Below are 21,410 nucleotides of genomic sequence, written 5' to 3'. Positions count from 1 at the left end.
CATAAAGTAGCAACCGTGAAATGTCTACTTCTTTCACAACAAGTCAACTAATTCATCGAAATGTTAATGGTGTTTTTTGTTGTTTATTACGACCGTAAATACGTTTTTTATTGATGTTCACTATTGAAATTGTTAAACTGATGACAAACTGTATAGACCCATCTATTTAAATTTGACTTCTATGTCAGACTGCTACATTCTGTCAAAATTGTGAAAAGACGGAATGGTAATCACTCGCACTTCTAAACAGCTGTTTAATATAGGTCAAATATTGCAGAAAAAACAACAAATAACATTTGTTTAAATGTGTGATGATCTTATCGTGTAACGTCGAACAGATTTATAGTTTATTTAATACTTCATGGTAGCTGTGTGCTAACTAAGGACAGGAACGGAGAGGGGGATTAATCGGGATTATCTACAGCTTTAGTTTTTTTGTTTATAAATGCATTCTCAGTATGTCTGTTTTCACCATGCTCCCCAAAATTACTTTTCTAAAGAACATGTGACACCATGACAACCGAAACTATTTTTAGCGAAAATAAATAATATGCATCCCTAGCGTCAACAAAGATCTTAGTAAAACGTAATATCTACTGTGTTTCTATTGTGTATTGTTCAAAATGTTTCATTCACTAATACATCATTGATAATTTTTTATTCGTTAAACCCTTTATATTGTTTATTAATCTTACAGTTTTCTGGATTCCTGATTCTGCTAAGTTTGATGAGCAATATAAGCTTGATCTCGACTCTGGCCGTTGGGAAGTAAGTGATCATTACATCTCATGTATAATGATAATGTTTTTATATTTGTTTTATTAAAATTTCGATAATGTAATTACTAGCAAGATAATCATACCACTGAGTATCCCCAGACGTTTGTAATTCACCGCACGTCACTGTAATGACCACACCATGGCTTAGTCAAAGTAATACACAGAAAGTGACGTCATCCGATGAACTAACTACAACTGTGATATATCAATTACTGTTTAATTTAGTCATATATCGGTTATCAGTTGATGGTTTCTGAATGAGAAGTAGTATAAAGAAAGTACTGACATATCGGGTGAGTAGAGACAAGTGAGCAAAACTAATGGTAACAAATGTTTCTAAAAATGCAATGGGTTGATTAAAATAAAATTGACAAATAATAATTTACAAATATTACTGAACACACACTGAGGGGATTCAAGTGATGTAGTCAAATATTACTAAACAAGCAACGGGTGGATTAAAGGGATGTGGTCAACAAATATTAGTAACATACACTGAGTGGATTAAAGGGATGTAGTCAACAAATATTACAAAACATACTCTCAGTGGATAAAAGGGATGTAGTCAACAAATATCACTAAACATACACTGAGTGGTTTAAAGGGATGTAGTCAACAAATATAATGAAATATACACTGAGTGGGTTAAAAATATGTAGTCAACAAGTATGACTAAACAATCAATGGGTGGATTAGAGTTATGTAGTCAACAAATATTACTTACCATACACTGAGTGGATTAAAGTGACGTTGCCAAAAAATATTACTTAACAAGCAATGGGTGGATTAAATTGATGTAGTCATCAAATTTTACTAAACAATCAATGGGTTGATTAGAGTGATGTAGTCAACAAATATTACTAATCTACACTGAGTGGAATGATGGGATGTAGTCAACAAACATTCCTAAATATACACTGATTGGAGAAAAGGGTGTAGTCAACAAATATTACTAAACATGCACTGATTGGATTAAAGCGATGTAGTCAACAAATATTACTAATCTACACTTAGTGGAATGATGGGATGTAGTCAACAAGCATTCCTAAACATACACTGATTGGATTAAAGGGTGTAGTCAACAAATATTACTAAACATACACTGATTGGATTAAAGGGATGTAGTCAACAAATATTACTTAACATACACTGAGTGGATCAAAGGGATGTAGTCAACAAATATTACTAAACAATCAATGAGTGGATTAAAGGGATGTAGTCAACAAATACTACTTAAAAATACACTGAGTGGATTAGAGTGATGTAGTCAACAAATAGTACTAATAAAATACACTGAGTTGATTAAAGCGATGTAGTTAACAACTATTACTAAAAAATACACTGAGGGGATTAAAGGGATGTAGTCAACAAATAATACTCATATACACTGAGTGGATTAAAGAGAAGTAGTCAACAAATGTTCCTAAATATACACTCAGTGGATTAAAGGGATGTAGTCAACAAATATTTCTAAATAAACACTGAGTGGATTAGAGTGATGTAGTAAACAAATATTACTAAACATACACTGAATCGCTTAAAGGGAAGTAGTCAACAAATATTACTAAACAATCAATGAGTGGATTAAAGTGATGTAGTCAACAAATATTACTAAACATACACTGATTGGATGAGAGTGATGTAGTCAAGAAATATTTCAAAATTTGCAGTGGGTTGATTAAAATGAACTTATCAAATATTACTTAACATTGAAATGGTTGGTTTAAAGTATGTAGTAAGCAATCATTTTTAAATATGCTATAAAATGGATTGGGTTGACATAATATGTATAAAAATATTTGAAAAGTAAAGTGTAACTCATTCCACAAGCCCCATTCAAGTTCCAATGTAGTAAATGTATGTTACAAGCCATTAAATGGATATACTATAAAGTGTACTATAGTAACAGTCACCGTGGTGAAGTGATGAGGTATTAGTATAATTTTTATTACATACCTAACAGTGAGGGGTTTAATGTCATGAAGAGAAACAAACATAACGAAACAATTATTAACATATTGGTTTAAATGGCAAACTGAACACGAACTTATAATCATCCAATGAGTGGGGTAAAGTGATAGTAATCAATCATATATCTATAACAGACAATTAAGCATTCAGCTACTTAAGTTATATTTAAAATAAACACATATATCTATAATTATCTGATGAGCAACTGAAAGTAGTTTAGCAAACAAGAATAATTAATCATCCAGCAGAAATATCACATTAAATTAATACATTCCATACTAAATATTATGTTTATCATTTATGGTAAGGATCGAATGCTTTTAATTATCATTCCCACCCATATACATCTAAATACCTAACAGTAATGATTATCCAAGTCCCCCTCCCGCATCGCCAAAACAAACATTGTAAACTTACTAGGCCTAATATCCACGCATTCTGATTGAACAAGTTTTAATGTTTAGAGGAGAAAAAGCAGTAACTTATTAGTAAAAATTATTCCGTTTTATTAAAATTCCACTCTTATACATCCATATATTTAAAAAGTATAATAATATTTAAACAATTCTGAAAAAAAAATTATTATCCCCGCCCTGAACAAGAAAATGAAACAAAAATAACGTAAATGACTAGGCCTAATAACAAGCATTCTGTTTGCATGATTTTTATTCTTCTTTGTCATGTAGAAGGCTGGATCGTGGTAGAGGAATTATGCAAGTACATGTTCCTGAAGACAACCTGTTCTGATCCCGCTGGAGTAATTATACACCACTCAGTTCATCGAAAATTGCTTATCCGAGGTTTACAGAAAACAAGTTGGGAGTGTACTGGGAAACTTCAAAGGGAATTCGGGTCTCTATATATAATTGTGACGTTGTTACAACATTGGCCATCGTCCTCTTTAAATCTTTTACTTTGCTTTAAACACCATCGCTGTTTTCATATACTATGTGTCCATATTTGTTTACATTTCTTGCTTAGGAGACTTTTAGTTATGTAGTTCAGTTTAAATCTTCATACTTGTTTTTAACTCACTCGATTTTATGCTGAGATTTTCAAATTTATTTATTTTGTTAAGCAATTTCTTCTTGTATCACTTCATGGATATGTCTTCTGCCAATTATAAAGAAGGAACCATTTATGCTTATCAATAAGTTATCCCCGAAAGATGAAAATATTATTTGAAAAAAACAAAAAAACATTTTCATCAAATTGTACTTGATGGAGTAATTACAAAGAAATGGAATATTGATGAGTTTGTCTGCCTTGGTTTTGAGATTTCACATTGTGACATAGGTATAGTTTGAAAAAAGGTTACGTATCACTGTAGACAAAGCTACGGTACGTGGTAGTATTGGAAAGACGGTACTTTCACGTTTCCAATGTGTAACTGCTGGTGTCACATAAGTACAAACACCACCCATCATGAAACCAGGAATATTGAAAGAATGAACACTGATCCAACAGTCTTTATGCAGTTTACCTCCGTGGTAATTAATTTAGAGGTACATAAATACAGTGATTCAATAACAAGAATCGATGCGTGAGTGGTTATGGATAGTGTGAGTAAGTGAATGGAGATAATGCATATGGTAGAGAGGATATGTAGATTTAATTGTGTCATCGAATGTCCACACTGACGCATGTCTTCTCATCTCTTGGGAAACTAGAAGTATGTTGTAATTCGGACAAATTAATAAGCATTGTTAAAGTATCATAACTTGTTTGCCAAATTTAAAATTCGACCTTTCCAGCTTACTGTACTAAAAGCGCAGTGAAAATGATACCGTTATATGCAAGTTTTATATCAATATTCTTCCTTTTTATATTGAGTTATCTGTAGTTACAAGTTTTGAGCTGAACAACATTCGACAGACCTTTAACGAGTCTGTAGATTTTACAAACTTCAATCAAAATGTTACCAGATCATGCGCAAGTCAAACCTCTCTGTTTTGTTCACGACAGTTAGGCTAGTGTAATAAACATGCTGACATCGGCGGTCGCAGTGAGTTTACGGTATATCGTTCTCGCCATAAGGGTAGCAAAAAATGTCTTTTTTTTCGATTGCGACAGCTTTTCTCTATTAACTCCTTATATACCATGTCCCCCCCCCCCCATATCATTGACCCCTGTGGGAAAATATTTACACATTGTAATTACTTAAAATCTTTTCATTTTTGTCAATAGGGACCCTAGTATTGACAGATAGGTATTGAAATGAGGTTTTAATTTTTTTAATTTTTTTTTATAATTAAGCTAATTAGATATGTAAATATGCAAATGAGGTTATGATACAAACAATGTACTTTTTTTGCCCATTTGAAATTATTTTGATGAAATTTGCTGGACTTTTGATAGTTTGATGAGTTCAAGACATGTTATTTCATAAGTAAAATATAATTTGATGTTTGAATGTGAGGAATATGACTGATTTTCCCCCCTCCAAACAAACAAATGTATTCTGTAATACAATGGTAGCCACGCGTAACGGTAAGTCTATATATACCAATTGTTCTACATAAACAATACATAGTGTGCAACTATGCGGCTAACCGTATCAGAATTTCAGAATTTCATCGTCAGAATATTCTTCTCCAACGGCTGGATGGTCAAATTGCCCATAAAGAGAAGGTCTAACGCCTCTTAGAAGTATTTAGCCATGATAATATGTGCTAAATAGTTAGAGAGCATGTAGAATAACAACATTGAATCTACTTCGGAAGTGTTTTTTCCTAAATTCATCATCAAGTCAGGTATTGAGACTTTAACATAAAGTTTTGTTTTTATATTTTTATGTATTAAGCATATTTATACTTAAAATTAAGAAATGCAATTGTTGTGTGGGGTTTATGGGAACATCAACGCTTCTGTAACATAGCCATTCTTGGTTGCGTAGTAACATTTAACAGCAATTGATACAAATATTACTATGTGATTGCATGTGATTTGTATTATAGCCTTTCCTGTAAATTTCACTTACCTTTGGCTTTAACTGGTTTCCTAGAACCGCTTCTTAGGATATTATATGATCGGCTGTCATATTTAGGGATAGCCAAAATTAAGTATCATGCTACTCTAATTGGTGGAAAGTGAACATGTGATGGTTATATGTGCAAACTTTATTCCACCAACGACAGTGTTTCATTGTACGTCAAACTTTGAATAAAAGTAAAGTAAATCATCTGTGAAGTTGTTATTAATTTTATTAACACTTTGTTGACACGATATCGTGAGGGAGCTTTTAAGGCATTCATCGGTAAGGGATGTTATATATATATATTAATAAGTCATGAATTATGATTCACTCTTATGACGTAGCTGACAATACATATCTTACACGTAAGAATAACTATGGTAACTTACCTTCCATATCGTCGCACGTGGAGGTACGAACTAGTTTGTTAGTACAAACGTAAAGTGTTATCAATATTTTGAGGGAGAGGGCATTGACGTATCCAATATTTATCACACATGTAGCTTTATTGGATAGTCGTCGTGTGGGGAGAGGTTTCAGTGGAAGGGGTTCCCCTCCCTTTGTGAAAGTTTTCTTTTTGGGCTTTGGGATTAGATACAAATTAAATTGTGCTATATCAAAAATAAACATAACTTGGCTATACCATTACATCTATGGCTATGTATAAACATGTTGACACATTTTCATCCTCAAATTATTGTTGGAGGGGGGGGGGGCGGTTAAAGTTATATCTGTGTTCCCAGCCAAATTCCTAAGCCTATGTTATGTGTCTTTAAGAAGTTAAATGTGAAGTGTAAAATGTCATTAAAAATTGTAATGGGAACATGAAACAACCCTCCTCCACCAATCCCCCATGTGACGTGAAGGGGCTTTCTTCACTAGGCCTACCTCGTTCGTTCTCTTATTTAGTGTAGTATGTGTGCATTACTTCAGAAAAGGAGAGATTTTGTATTTTCCCCACCCCCTGCTCATCTCACCTGTGTGCTTCCTAACTGGTTGTAAAAGTCGTGTCGTTCAGTAAAACAGTATATTGCTATAAGTGTTGTTACTAAGATGTGTGACCGTTTGAGAGACAGTGAATTTGTTCATTTAACTAGCTAAACCACGTGTCAACACACAAATAACTTGACCCTTACGTCATGCAATGAAAGCATTTTGTATAGTTTCACAGGTGTAGCATTCATGGGGGTGAAGGCGGTGTGCTACCGTTATGCAACGTATATCCTTCTAGTCCATTGATTCGTCGTTCCCTCCTCCCCCTCCCCGCCTCCTCATCCACCCCACTAGACATTCAGTGGTCATTAAAAATGTCAAGTCCAGCTTTGAGTACCCCAGGGGTCTGTCACGTTCTACCCTTTTTAGCGCCCCTTGCAAGCTATATAATTGCTGCCCCTGGTGTTAGCTGTATGGTCGATGCAGATGACACACAGTTGCTCTTGACCTTTCATCCGGCTGATTGTCAGCTGGTCATTGAAAAAAATGCAACCATGCTTCAGAGATGTTAAATCCTGGTGTCGCTCAAATAATCTTGCTCTAAACGACTCCAAGACTGAATTTGTACACTGTTGTTCAAAACTTTGCAAAGGATTATCTTCCTGCTCCTGCCATCACTATTGATCATTCTATTGTCAATACATCTGGGCAAGTAAGGAATGTTCGTGTCCAGATGGATTTTTCACTTTCCATGTCTAAGCCGATCGATATGATCTGCAAGAGTTTTATGCCGGCAATCCGTAACATTGGAAATAAAATCAGAAGTGTTTTATATCTGACGTCACTCATTTAAAAAACAGCGGTATACAGTTCTCAAGACGTGATCTCATTTGTCGAACTGCCCAATACTTGTGTTGTTTCAGGACCGCAGCCTGCGAAAAACCCTACCGGGATGGGAAGGGGCAGTTTAGGAACATCGAAAACAAAAAATGTTATATAGTGATACTTTTTGATGTGCGCATATACCAGAGCCTTTTTTAAAAAATATTTGAGTGTGGGCAGGGGGGTGGGCATTTTCAAAAAAAGGGACCACAATGACACTATCTAATCGGAGCGCCAACATCGCTGGCGCGTAGCTTAGCAGGAAACATTTTGAAAACCTCCCAGATTACCGGAGATGGCACAACCAATGCCTTGTAAAGTTGCATCTTAACATTTGTTATTTTGAGATCCCAAAAATTAGAAATTTATTTAAAAAAAAACACGGTAATGGCATCCGCGATCTTGCAGATACGTGATGAGCGGTTAAAATTAACCTTGTTGCTTTTGAACGCCATTCCTGAAGTATGTGCCTAGAATCTTGAAATTGCACTCTACTTACTAATAAATCGGAACAAATGATATGTACATTTCGCGTTCACATAATCATACGTCTACTTTCTTTGTTGAAGTGAAAATCTCAGGGCTGTTGTCACTCCCTTCCCCCATCCCCCGTAGGCTACGACCTTGCTGAATCCCTTAATTACTTACGACAGTATTTATTTTGATGAAGTATGGTGTAATGATGTGGACCGTCTGATCATCTCTATTTACCATTTTGCGACGTTAGTTGAAGATTGGTTAAGGAAATACAATGTTATAACGTTGAACAATTCGCAGAGTAATGCTATTCTCAGAGTCGAGAACGTTATCATTTAGTCGATATGTTTCTTGTCATGTGATTGTTGCATTAGCTCCCGTAAGTGGAGGTTGTGAAATATTCCATTCGGTTCCTTTTTTGTCTTCTAGCTTATATTGAGGCTAATTCAACTTCTTTTTAGGTTCCATGCGTATTTTGACAGCAATATTCCCACAAAAAAATCCACTTCACACCAAATGTATCTTTTTTGAAAACTCATCATACGAAGGTAAGAACGATACCTTCGTGTCACAGACCTAAGTCCGGACCACTACAGTAATTCTACTTGAGTCAATGTGTATTTTAGGCTTTCTATAACTGTCATTCAGGGAGTATTACGCACGTGTTAATATTGTAGTTTACAAGAACGTGGGTTGGATTCAGGAAATAATTCAAAAGTAGTTCTTATTTGAATTGTAATATTATTTTGATTTTTTATTAAAAATGAACAAGATTCCACTTCAAACATTACAACTAATATAACAACAATATGACTCACCATAAAGAAATATATCATGTTTATAGTTTGGTAATGTACAGGTTTGCGGACATTAGAAACATTAGAACATTAACGATATAAGGCAATGTTGGGTGTATCACGTAACTAAGATATGGCTGCATTTTCACTACATCCACACACAAAAATCAATAAGTGAAGATTTCCAACATAAGAAAGTCAAATTAATTACATATGCCATTTTTTTTGCTTGGTTAAACTGGATTCGCGCAAATTTAATAATAAAAGTAATTTACAGTATATAAAATAAAGGTAAGAAACGAATAACTATGTCGTTCTTGAACTACTGGGCAGAAAAGAAATGGGATAGCATTATACGCTGCAGCACTTTCAAGATACAAAGTTAATATGTCACACAATACGTCGTGGCCTGTAAAACAAAAGAAATGAAACAAATACAATGAGATTAATTATTAGTTAGTCTTATTTATGATGAAGATATGGAACTTAAAACAAAGACATCCTAATGAAATTTTCCGATGAATTATCGATGAATTTTCGACATGGCAATAAGTTGGAAACCTTATCAACTTATAATAAAAGAACATTGAGTATTATGCAAACACCTTCTTCCAATCCATTTACTTCTTCAGTTTTCCTAGATGTACAAAGGTAAAAAACAGCTACTTTAAAGAATCACTTTCTGAATGTAAGTGTCATGTTTATTCACTGTTTTACAACAAAAAAACTGACCATTTTCTCTTCAGCTCGTCTTCAGAAATGATCCCGTCCAAGTATTCAATCTGATAATTATATAGAATATAAATTTGTTCTAAGGCTAATCTAAGAAGTTCAAGAACACTACATTCCGTTAAGTTTCAATTCATTTCTACTTGCATATGAATTTGTATTATGGTATGTATTCGATTGAACATAGATAACCTTTTAACTTGAGATTATGTAAGTGATAATATTCTCTGTTGGAGCAATTTTTCTAGGATTTAATATATTATGCGCCAAATTTACTAAGTAAATTAAGAATTAGATTTAAAGCTATGACATATTCAAATATGACATGTTTCTGATAGTAGAACGGTGGTTATAATAAATGTGGCCCCGGCCATTTAACGTTATACACGAGGAATAACGAAATCAAGGAAGGAAGTGAAACCCTTAATGTATCAATAAATAAAGGCAGAAGCAAGAACACATTGATGGGAACTACTTAACATACATAATTAATACCCCCTCTCAACTGACTTGAGCCCGAATGAGTAATGATTAACTTCAGATATGTCTGTTGAACGAACACATATACAAACAACCGGTTGCATCTCATCATAAAGCACACCATTTATAATTTTATTGGAAATGAACAGTGCCAATTGAACTAAGACGTAGTTCAATGGTGAGCTATTCACATTTCCTTCTTAAAAGTGGTCTCTCTGATAGATTGGTGTTGTTACACGTCCAATTTAAAACTCATATCTTGTTTTCAAACACATCCCGGAAACACTAAAGACCAAACACTCACCAGCATGTGATGATCGCTTTTGCGTAATTCTTCATTAGTTTGGATATTCTGAAATGCCAAAATATGAGTAAAAAGTTAACCTGAATTATTGTGATCTAAAGGAGTTTACTTAGGTTAGAATTATCTGCAATTATAAATGCTTAAAGTAAAAACAATTTTGAAAAAAAAAACAGAATATGGGTAATAAGTGACCGAGGTACTTAAAATATATGTCCATAACCAGGCAATTTTGAGTGAAGGAATTATAGAATCTAACGCTGAGTTACCTTTGATGTAATAATGGCTTAACACATAAAAATATAATGCGTAAGGTTTGAGTACGAATTTCATGTAATGAAACCTGTTCTAGTTTCAATAAGACGAGTGTATACGTCTACGTCAGTAGAGCACACGCGTTGTACAATGTAAAAGTAATTAATTAAGGACTCGTCTTTCCTAAAAAAGTAAACCCAATGGTAGTACATTCTGCACGAATTGTTACCCAAACCGGAACAACGGCAGTTAGGATATCTGAAGTATACTGCTTTCCTGACAAAAATTCATGCCATCTTTATCACCCGTTTAGACCACAGAAGAGACTGTTTAATTGAATGATTAAATGACTAACCTTCCATCTACCAGTTTTCAGATCCAGTTTGGAATGATTGAATTTCTCTGTTTTCCACAAAACTAAAAGCAAATAAATTGTTTGAAATACGTCGGTAACTTATGATGATTATGTATTCGTTTATAATGTTGGCATGGTTCTACACTAATGTTAAATTGATATTTTTTATAATTATATAATTTAGACTGATCGAACTAGTTGGCGTTCTTTTCATTATAAATATCTAAACTGTATTTAGTTAAATACGACACTTTAATCAATTATGTGATTTTCTTTGTTTTTTTTTCCTTATAAGGCCCACACAGTGTGTAACGAGAGCCTATAAAACCAGACTACTATATACTGATGCAATGAGACAAGTTGAACAACGATTACGCAACACACGGTCCTTATTGATTATCACTTTAACAGTCATATCGTTGTTTCATTAGTGAAACAGGTGTCATTGAAGGGGAACAATTTTATGCCTTTCGACTTATGATATCGTATTCGTTGGGTCATGCTTCTACTTTATGTGTAACTTTCTAACGTTTGATAACTGTGATTATGAAATTATTCCAGTTCAATGTTCGGAAAATGTTAGAATCCTGTAAAGAGCAGCATCGTTATAAATTTCATAAAGTAATAACATTCATGTAAGATACATTCTGTTTTACTTGGTAAATTACTAATGCTCAGTTATACAAAATACATATCAAGTTAAAAAAAATGGTTCCTCCTACCAGTCACATTCCTTTGTTGGAGTTTCGAAAGGGTCGAAGCATTTTGAACCTCACGTGGCATCCGGTATTCTATAAAACTAAAGAACATATAAAACGGTTAATGGAAGACGACTGATATGTGCAAACAGACCAGCAGTTCCGCTTATGTATTAGTAATAATAAAAAAATCAATTCGTGATTTTTTGCAGTTGTCCCCGTTTCCCAACATTTCAATTTTATAGACATTCTCCCAAATCCCAAAATGTATTTTAATTGGTTCTAACATTAGATATGTAACTGAACGTTAACGAAACGAAATCGATTGGATATATATATATATATATATATATATATATATATATATATATATATATATATATATATATATATATATATACTAGATGCTCACGCCAGTGACTTCAATGTGGCACATTTTGTGCAATACTCCAAGATGCCTGAACAGTTGTCTGTAGTTAACTCAGATTTATCTCCTTTCACCTCTAGTTTCTCGAGATTATTAATGATATTCAAACGAAGATTAGATCTAAGTATGATTTTGAAGGTATTCTCTTCGATTGCACTGAAGTTGTGTTCAAGCCGAAGCCACAGCCGCAGATCAATTTTCTGGCGACAAAATAATGAAAGACATAAAATTAGTTTGTTATAAAAACATAAACTTTTGTAGTCCAAGAGTCACGACGTTATAACTGCTAGTAATACAATCGACGTTTTTTTTATATTTCCGGCAATTTTGCACCATTACATAACTAGACTGCAATGACTGGTCGTTTTTAAGACATCGGGGCTGTATTGGCACCAGTAAACTTAAAATATTTACAAAATAGAGCTAAATATTGTCAAAATGTTCTAAACATACGTGTCTACCAAGAATTGTAAACAATGTTATGAACACGATATTGTTTGTGTATTCCTTCATTTATTTCTAGATAGTCGAAACTATGTAAATTGTTTACATAACGATATTACAAACTTCATGGATTAATGAAAGTTCAATTGGAGTATCGAAAATTATGTTGCCAATATAACATTTTTATTTGAAGAAGAACAGGCATGAATTTGTTTACATAATGATTGGGAGGTACTAACTGTTCAAAAAAAAAAATTACTTCTTACACTATTTGAAACTATATCCAGAAGCTGTAGTAATAAAGACTGTTGAAAATCCGCTGATCTTTTCTCTTCTGATTTTAGCACGATAGCCAAAGGGCCACAAAATGTTTGAGCTTCTTTGATAAACTTCTCAAAATCCTTATCCTGTTCAAGAATACGGAATATCTGAAACACTTTACCCTCAGACTGGAAATACTTCAACATCTTTACTGTAGCAATTGTGCTCAGTCCGCAGCAAAATCGAATGAAGAGTTGAGACTTTGCTGGATCAATTTTCTTCATTACTGGTCCCAACGAAAAATTAGTTTTGTCTTCTGCATAAGCAGATATATATTTTGAAGCATACCATTGCACTATGCCGTGGTGACAGAATTTGATCTCCTTTTGGCACACATTGAGATCATGTACTGTCTTGGCACTCTCCTTTTCACGTAGAATACCAACAGAAATTAGTTCTTTGTAACAATCTCCGTCGACTCGAGAGAGAAAATTATTCTTTTCCCAAGCTTGCCTAATACTTGTGTCATAAAGGGATTCAAAACACAATCTGTGTAGTTCAGAAAACTTGGTTTTGCTTTCTTTCTTTCCACCTCCAGGGAACTTGTTCCAATAGTGGTTGTAGAAGCACGTTAACACAAACGTGAAGAGGTCGGTAATTGAATGAAATTCAGTGACTGTCTTGTTGCTCGGATCATTGGCAATGTCGATGTACTTGACAAAAAGAAGTGGAATACGACAAAATTTGTCCAATAACATAGTCTTTTTGACTGTGTCTTTAAGTTTTGTTGCGGTACTTTTGTCACCTGGACAGATTTTGTCAAGGTATCGGTGTTGTGTTTCTTCGCTAAATCCGTTTAGACGAAGTCTAACAATATTTGCATACTCAGCAGTAGTTGGTATACAAAGTGATCGCGACGAAATGATCAGTCTGACTTCGGAAAACATGCGACCATTTATAATTTCTAAAACTTCAGATCTAATTTTTTTATCATCATATTGATCAAAATCTTCCAAAACTATCACTGACTTCACATTAGGAGAGCTTAAAATATCATTGATATCTTCACTGGTAAAGGAACCTTTCATCTGTTTTCTTATTGCTTCACAGATTGAACCGCATCCGGTCACATCACTACGTTTTAGTAGGGCAAAAATCTGGACATTATTTAGAGGTGGCGTCTTGTTTAACCAGTCAAGAGTGGCTTGGAGAAATAATATCGATTTACCAAAACCAGGATTTGCTATAAGGAAAATGCGTTTCGATTTGACAACCTCAGGGTCAAAAATATCACGATATGAGGTTAAGCGGGCGTTGTCTGACGGAGAGGACGCAGTTTTATTACCTTCATCGGTTTGCCTCAGTAACTCTATTTCAACATCCACATAAACGTTATTAACATCATCTGCTTTGTCAGTAGCAGTCTCCCTTAAATCCTCGATAACCTGGTCTAGTTTACCTTCAAAGAAATAATGCACACTCATAAAATGTTGTTGGTAAATTTCTCATAATAAATCGTTATTACGAAACAAAACTCTTTCCAAAAATCTATCCACCAGCTTTCTCTGAGTTAAATTAAACGTTTATGGTTGACAAAGAGACAATCAATAGTTCAGTTTGTGATGACTCTGATAATTTAAATGGAATAAAAACTTTTACCACACCGTTATGACAACCCTACAAAAATGGCAGATAAGTGAAGGAATTACTGAACTTCTGATTATCATAAACATCAAACTACCTTATTGCAACCAACTTATTTTTCCCCAAACTATAATACAAGTAACAACAGAAGAACGCAAATTGCAATATTTGGAGAGAGAAACAATGTTCGAACTGAAAGCAATTTTGTTATTATGATTTCCTGAATGTTTCTTACCAGAGCTGTTATTCGGTGTACTGCTGGAATCGACGGTAATAGCAACTTCCTAGAGTAACATCAACAACAAAAACAGCGATAACATATTACATCACATATATAAATCTAGTTAACTAAAGGACCGTGACAACATTCAATATTCAATGAATACAGGAAAGAACATGGTGAGTGTTACAAACAATCTCTTTCCCCACTGTCTTTATCTCTCTCTTCACCTCTCTCCCCTCTCTCCACCCCCCCCCCCATCTCTCTCTTTGCAGAGTAGATATACATACATATATATATATATATATATATATATATATATTGCTATTGAGATTGGTATGCATGTCGAGATTATAACAACAGCCTGTTGTAATATAAGATACAATGTCGCGTAATATGTTTACACTGAAGATGACTGCTCTGTATTGTAAGCATTGATCTACATCGCTCCAATAGTTTTGATCAATCAATCAGTATCGCTAAAGGACTGTATTACGGAAAAGAATGTGAAAATGGGGAACAAATTGTGGAATGTTCTAATAAACAATACTTTTCATTACGGCAATGGAATTAACCAGATAATTAGCGTTGTTATTACCGTCACACCGTCAGGACTATCCTCTGCATTCATTTTTTTCCTGTCTGTGTACAATGAAATCATATTAATCAATGTTATTATATTGTGTTGTGACACTTAGCATGTAATAAGGCGAATGCATAAGATCTTAACAAGGTACAATTACAAGATAGAGACAGATAGAGTGACACAATAATTGTCAATATCGATCATGAATCCGTTAAAACTTGAAAAAATGAACGAAAATATTCTTTTTATAATTTTACCAGAGCAGTTAAGAACGTGCCATACATATTATTTTGCGTAAGTCGTATCGATTGGCCTGCGATCTTGACATTTTGTTTGTATTACAATATCAAAAATCAGAATACAGCCTGTTGCTACTCTTGGGGTTTGTAAATAATACGTAATACACATAGCGCAAAAGAATAATGAGAATAAACATATTTTCTTAAAACCAAACACCAAAGATTTAAAAATGAGAATAAGTGGATAAGACAAGCTTGAGAGACAGCAAAGCTAAGACAATTCTGTTTCTATAATTTACAGAAGTATACTTACCAGTGCTGCTCTTCGATACACCGCTTTCTACTATTGGGAGCATCACGGCACTCTAAAATAAGTGAATGCGCAATTATAGTGCATTGTCGATATAAATCTTGTGATATGTGATATCACCGGATCCCAAAAGTGTATGGACGAAAGAGTCGTTTGTCCAATATATTTTTGAAAATGTTTCTCTATTGTTGACATTTAACTATATAAATGCATGTCATCATTTGCTGTGAGAAACAAGCCAAAGGGAAATTAAACTAAGTATTCGCAAATAGACACATATTTACAAACAAAGTGAACCGACGTAAATATTTCATGTATTTCTTGAAAACCACTGGCTTGGATATTCGAACACAGAAGTCAGAGCCTGTTTACTGGTAGATTGCTTCTATCTCTGTTTACTCTTCCCAAACTTCCAAATATGTCTAACAATCCATTTACAATGCCAGTCAGAGAAATTTAATGTATCGTCAACATTCCTTATATTGAGAATCAAATACACCACCGTCTTATCAACAAAAACTGCATTTAGAATTACAAAACATGTGATAAGAGTTAGTCTGGAAGCAATACCTGGAAGTTGACGACCCACATATGATATATAATGTCAAATTTGATTATGAGATCATATTCCTTTTACCTCTTCTCCTTCGCTGATGTGAGTTGGTTTATCTTTACCCTTCTTTTTACAATTCGAAGCTAAGTAAGAAGGAAAAAGCATTACCTTGATTATACTTTGATAATATGTGGTATCAAATGGGAAAAACGATATTACTTTTGAAGAACTGTATGGTAACTACCATGCTTGTACTGGGGTTAATGTGTAATGCCGTCCAGCTGAGGATGTGTCATGAAATTGTGGGTGCTAAGATGCAAAATAGTGATTTATTTTGCAAGTTTTGGAGCAATAGTGAATAGTTTTCAACTTTTGTACTCCACGAACAAGTTATATATTTGTGTACTGTGCGCAAGAAGTGTTTTGTAATATTTTGTATACCAATGGGAGGCAGAGACCGAGCCACTCTGAATGTATTCTGGTTGGGAGGGGGACAACAATGTCCTGACCCTTGTAGGTACAGAATGAGTGCGAGCTGAGGTATATGGATCTGTTGAACTTTATGGAATGAATAGTCTTCATTCCAGCGGTTTCATTTCGTGTGGTTGCAATCACCTCATAAGAGTTTACTTAGTGTGCAGATTGATTTTGTGGTGTGTGTTTGGGGCTGGGGGGGGGGGGGGTGGGGCTGTGCACTCATTATTTTCAATGCACGAAAAATGAATACAGCTCTCGACAGAACATAACGTTTAGATCTAATTGCATCTCTCATTTAGGACCTATATATTTGTAAGAATGCACATTTCGTGTAGTGGTTGTTTGGGTGGTAAGAAGGCTATCCATACCCCCTACACGAGTCTCCGTTTCAACGTCCTAAGGGCAACTACTCTCCCACTCCATTATAAAGCATGGATCATCCCACGATGTGTCCCGTGAGTAATTTGCTTAGATAATGGTAGATGTGGAATATAACCAAACCAAAGAGAGTTTGATTGTTTATGTGGGACGTAGACAGAAATCAAAATTACATATTAGTGGTTGCTACTACAAATACATTAAGACCAAACAGTCTCTTACTATGGATTTCATTTTACGAATATAACAACAGGGGTGTTAAAATACTACACTATTTTACTTTCCTTTGTTAATTTACTTTGTTTACTTTCATTACATTAGGCAATTTATGTACACGTATTTATAGTTCGGAACTGAAGTACTCACTTTTACGTTTTACACAGATAATAGCGGCAACAATAACTAAAAGCACTGCAACGATGGAAGAAAAGACAATCACAAAGATGAGCTGGCTTTCACTGGGAGACTTATCTTCTCCTTTGATTGCATCCACTCTGGGAAATCTGAGATCTACGATCGTTTCCATATTCCACACTTCTGATATAGGTCCAACAGGTCGACATGTTAGTGTAATCCTGTCGTGCGTAGCCTCTGGCTCTATGGAAAACCGAACCGTCACTGAGACTTCTGTAGTATCTCCTTTGGAAGTGACCTCTAAAGACTGATTGAGAAACATGCTCTGGTAGACTGGGTCGTTTGCTAGCCATTCCAGGTTAGGTAGTGGACGGATTCCGGAAAGTGTGCATGTCAATTGATCTTTGTATTTAACATATAAGATACAAAACTGCTGATCACAACCATATACAGTTGGATAGGTTGAAATTGATGGGTTTGCTGGGGAAAAGGAAATATACAAATATAGATTTATATTAGTTAAAGAGAGAAAGAGTAGTCAGAGAAAATACGATCATAAAAAATAACTGGAAAAGAAGGATCTTAAATTATATCAATTTATATTTTGGATAAAGAGCTTGATTATCTTCCACTCGCACGTTAAGTTTTCATAATGTGTAAATATATCATGTTTATCACAAATCAGTCGTAAACTCAAGGAAACAAAGGATGATTTTACAACCAGAGCTTGGTATATCGTTTAAATAGTTACCTTTGGCAAATTTTAGATCTACAACCTTTTCCATGCGCCAGAAGTCAGAATTCGGACCGGACGTTCGACATCGTATTTTCATCATGTTTCCCTCTACTGATTGGGTTATTTGAAATCTAACCGTAGCAGATACGTCTGAAGTATCTCCTTTGGGAATAACTTCCAGCGACTGATTGTGAAGCATGCGTTGATGCGATTCGTAAGGTGATACCCACTGAAGGTGTGTGATGGGACGGATTCCTGACAGTCTACATGTCAACTGGTCACTGTAGCTAACATATAGTTTACACAGTGGTTGATTACAACCATCTACAACAACATAAGGTGGATTTGGCTTCACTGAAATAAAATTAATATATAGCTATTGTTACATTACGGAGGAATTCATACCGACATATTCCTATGTTTAAGGAAACGGGCCTGGACGATTCACATGGAAACCAATAAACCTCTAATCAATTTAAGGCGAATGCTATTTAAGGCATATCGAGTAAAATTGTATCAATTCATAGATGGGCGTAAGGAGGCATTATTCAAAAAGGGGGCGCCTTTGAGATATAGGCTACACCGCTGATCCAAGCTGTAGGTAAACTGTTGTTTCATATTAAAGCATTGTCATAGTATCTCATATGTGATGCTGAGGTGTTTGATATGGAGACATTGATGGGATACAAATCATCAATAACTGTTGTTGACTTTGTTTGTATTTTGCTGGTTTTGGAATTGTTGGTTATAAATTTATATCGACAATACGCATTACTCAGACAGATACTACCGAATAAATGGAAAATACAAATGTAAACACTAAAGGCTTTTCTTTCATACCATAAGAGTTGACATCATATAAACGGGCATCATGGTCTCTGCTACTCCTATGTACGCAAACGTACAATCCATCATCTCGTGGCTTAACGTTTTGCAGTGACAACGCTCCATTACTCTGCATTCTTACAGAATGTTGATACATTTTTGTAAAGTTAACTGAACCGACATTGAATATTCCATACGCCAAAATGTCTTGATGTTCAGCGAAATTGCGAGATACCGTCCAAAGGGTTGCTCCGGAACTAGACCCAGAGCAAGAAAGGTTTGCGACTGTTCCAACCTCAACATAATGCTTTGATGTTTCAATGTGTCTGAAGTCAGCAGCTTCGTTTTGAATTAAAACAAGAGATCGATCTTCTTGTAGTAGCATTAGTGGGTCAGATGCTGAGCACGTCAGCAATGAGAGATAGGATATTTGATATGGAGGGTGCCATATGGTAGCAATTGAAGAAAACGTAACACTTTTTTCGTCAGCCTTTTGTCCAGTTGTGATATTTATACGACCCTCGGTAAAATGTTCCGTCCAGCCAAGTGAAACTTTTGGTCTTGAACTGTTAACGTAACAACTCAAAGGAGAAATCTCACTAGATCTTAGCAAACAATGCTGATATCCTTGGCACTCTGGAATAAACGGATACGGTTGTAAGGGCTTTACTGCATAAGAGAAGAAAAATACAGACTATAAAAGGAAATCGTACTTACTTGTATAAACTTGAAAGTGAAACAATATCGAATACATCAATACTTATTGCAGAAGAATGAAGTAAACGGTTAATTTGCTGGTGACGCTACGCATGATTATATATACTATTACATAGCTGTGTCGGTGAAATGCAGCAACTTCATGGGAACAAAAGCTAATCACAATGATTAATTATCATGAATAATAAGGTTTATGTCAGTAAAATTGACATTTTCATTTGTTTTATACATAATCTCTTTCAATTGTGTTGTTCATGTTGTCCACATTAATTCCATAAATAGTCTGCGAATTCTTGTTTTAATATTTTTACAACCCTCACCGTACGGTCCTACAGTACTTACCATATGTTATGACAGTTATAGAATGCATTTCCACTATTGGTCCTTTCAAGCTGATAATCTGAGAAACTGTGAAAATACCATCATGCGTACTCGATACATTATTAACAATCAATGAGCCATTATTGTCAATGTCAAACTCCCCGGATGAGTATCCTTTGCCACTTTTCTCAGAGTCTTGGAAAACTAAAATCGGGGCATCGTCGTCTGTATTTGTCGAATTATACCAGAAAACTCCAACGAAGCCTTTACTAAAGGTGCAATTCAGAATTGCTGATTTTCCAATTTCTACAATCTGTGGGTCTTCGCATCCGTTATCTGTTTCCGCAGAGACTGTGAAACAAACAATAAGATTACTGGTTTCAACATTGAAAAAAAAAAAAGATTTACGATTACGACTGGATTGTTCCACGATTAGTTGACTTACTTTATTGTTATGGTAACTACTTGTTACTTCATAATTATTATACTTTCGATTTGTCTTATAATTCTACAGTACTTGTACTTAGCATTATCTTAAACGATAAACACCATAAATTATATCTCAGATTTCGTTGACTCAAAATATAGACGATTTATTAAGTAATACCGGAGTTAATACAATCATATTGTGAGTGTGAACAAAAATGTAGTGAATGGGAGAAATTTTAACACTATGACTTATTACTGTTGATAATATTACGACTTTAAAACATTCTTCTACACAGTCTCTCTATTGAATAAGCAGTTTGCCAACAGTTTTATTTTATGTTAAACTTTAAAACATAAGTGATATTATCAGAAATAACATGTCAGAATGACATGATTATATTAATCCACCAAGTTCAAGTTTTCGTTTGATAATTTTGGTTTGAAAATGTAATTTGTTGTTTTGTCTGACATGACAATGACGTTTACTATTCAACACGATGTATGGTATTACATTAGTCTTAATTAAGTAACATTAAGTGAAACTATCTTATAAACATTGACTACTTAACGTCGTTCATGAATAAAGAACAACTACATCAAATTACTAACCAAGGATCACCGCAAACAGTGTCAGGACCGCTACAATGTTCGTCAACTTCATTATAGTCTGAAATGCAAAAAATAGGAGAATATTAGCATAATATTTTCTTTACTCGGTCAATCTCGATTTACACCCCTTATTTTTACTATACGATTCAAAGCAATTTCACATTTGCTTTCTCCACAATTGAAAGGAAGCTTAACATAAAGCGATCATCGAATAACTCATTGTTCATAGAAAGTAAGACCGGTCACCTC

The 21,410-nt window shown here is 34.5% G+C and overlaps 2 protein-coding genes across 3 annotated transcripts in view; one reads left to right on the top strand and one right to left on the bottom strand.

Annotated features, from left to right (window-relative positions):
• The window catches only part of LOC139982664 (uncharacterized), a 75,342-nt gene extending 69,409 nt beyond the window's left edge, over window positions 1-5,933 (top strand). For both annotated transcript variants that reach the window (XM_071995702.1, XM_071995701.1), the window contains exons 16-17: window positions 698-768; window positions 3,437-5,933. In XM_071995702.1, the coding sequence (XP_071851803.1) occupies window positions 698-768; window positions 3,437-3,454 (89 nt within the window). In that variant the 3' untranslated portion in view covers window positions 3,455-5,933. The remainder of the gene's footprint in view (window positions 1-697; window positions 769-3,436) is intronic.
• Window positions 5,934-7,465: 1,532 nt separating this feature from the next.
• LOC139982653 (uncharacterized) overlaps window positions 7,466-21,410 on the bottom strand; it is a 30,980-nt gene continuing 17,035 nt past the window's right edge. Inside the window, exons 2-17 of the mRNA XM_071995661.1 lie at window positions 21,162-21,219; window positions 20,145-20,474; window positions 19,101-19,754; window positions 18,276-18,614; window positions 17,537-18,004; window positions 16,400-16,458; window positions 15,766-15,817; window positions 15,226-15,269; window positions 14,643-14,691; window positions 12,769-14,222; window positions 12,044-12,258; window positions 11,656-11,732; window positions 10,934-10,995; window positions 10,327-10,374; window positions 9,546-9,595; window positions 7,466-9,222 (exon numbers count right to left, since the gene is read on the bottom strand). Of these exons, the coding sequence (XP_071851762.1) occupies window positions 9,204-9,222; window positions 9,546-9,595; window positions 10,327-10,374; window positions 10,934-10,995; window positions 11,656-11,732; window positions 12,044-12,258; window positions 12,769-14,222; window positions 14,643-14,691; window positions 15,226-15,269; window positions 15,766-15,817; window positions 16,400-16,458; window positions 17,537-18,004; window positions 18,276-18,614; window positions 19,101-19,754; window positions 20,145-20,474; window positions 21,162-21,213 (3,972 nt within the window). The 5' untranslated portion in view covers window positions 21,214-21,219 and the 3' untranslated portion in view covers window positions 7,466-9,203. The remainder of the gene's footprint in view (window positions 9,223-9,545; window positions 9,596-10,326; window positions 10,375-10,933; window positions 10,996-11,655; window positions 11,733-12,043; window positions 12,259-12,768; window positions 14,223-14,642; window positions 14,692-15,225; window positions 15,270-15,765; window positions 15,818-16,399; window positions 16,459-17,536; window positions 18,005-18,275; window positions 18,615-19,100; window positions 19,755-20,144; window positions 20,475-21,161; window positions 21,220-21,410) is intronic.

Source organism: Apostichopus japonicus, chromosome 16 (genome assembly GCF_037975245.1).
Source record: "Apostichopus japonicus isolate 1M-3 chromosome 16, ASM3797524v1, whole genome shotgun sequence".
In the NCBI taxonomy this organism is placed as follows: domain Eukaryota; kingdom Metazoa; phylum Echinodermata; class Holothuroidea; order Aspidochirotida; family Stichopodidae; genus Apostichopus; species Apostichopus japonicus.
The sequence above is the reverse complement of the archived record's forward strand: the minus strand, read 5'-3'. Positions and strand labels throughout refer to the sequence as shown.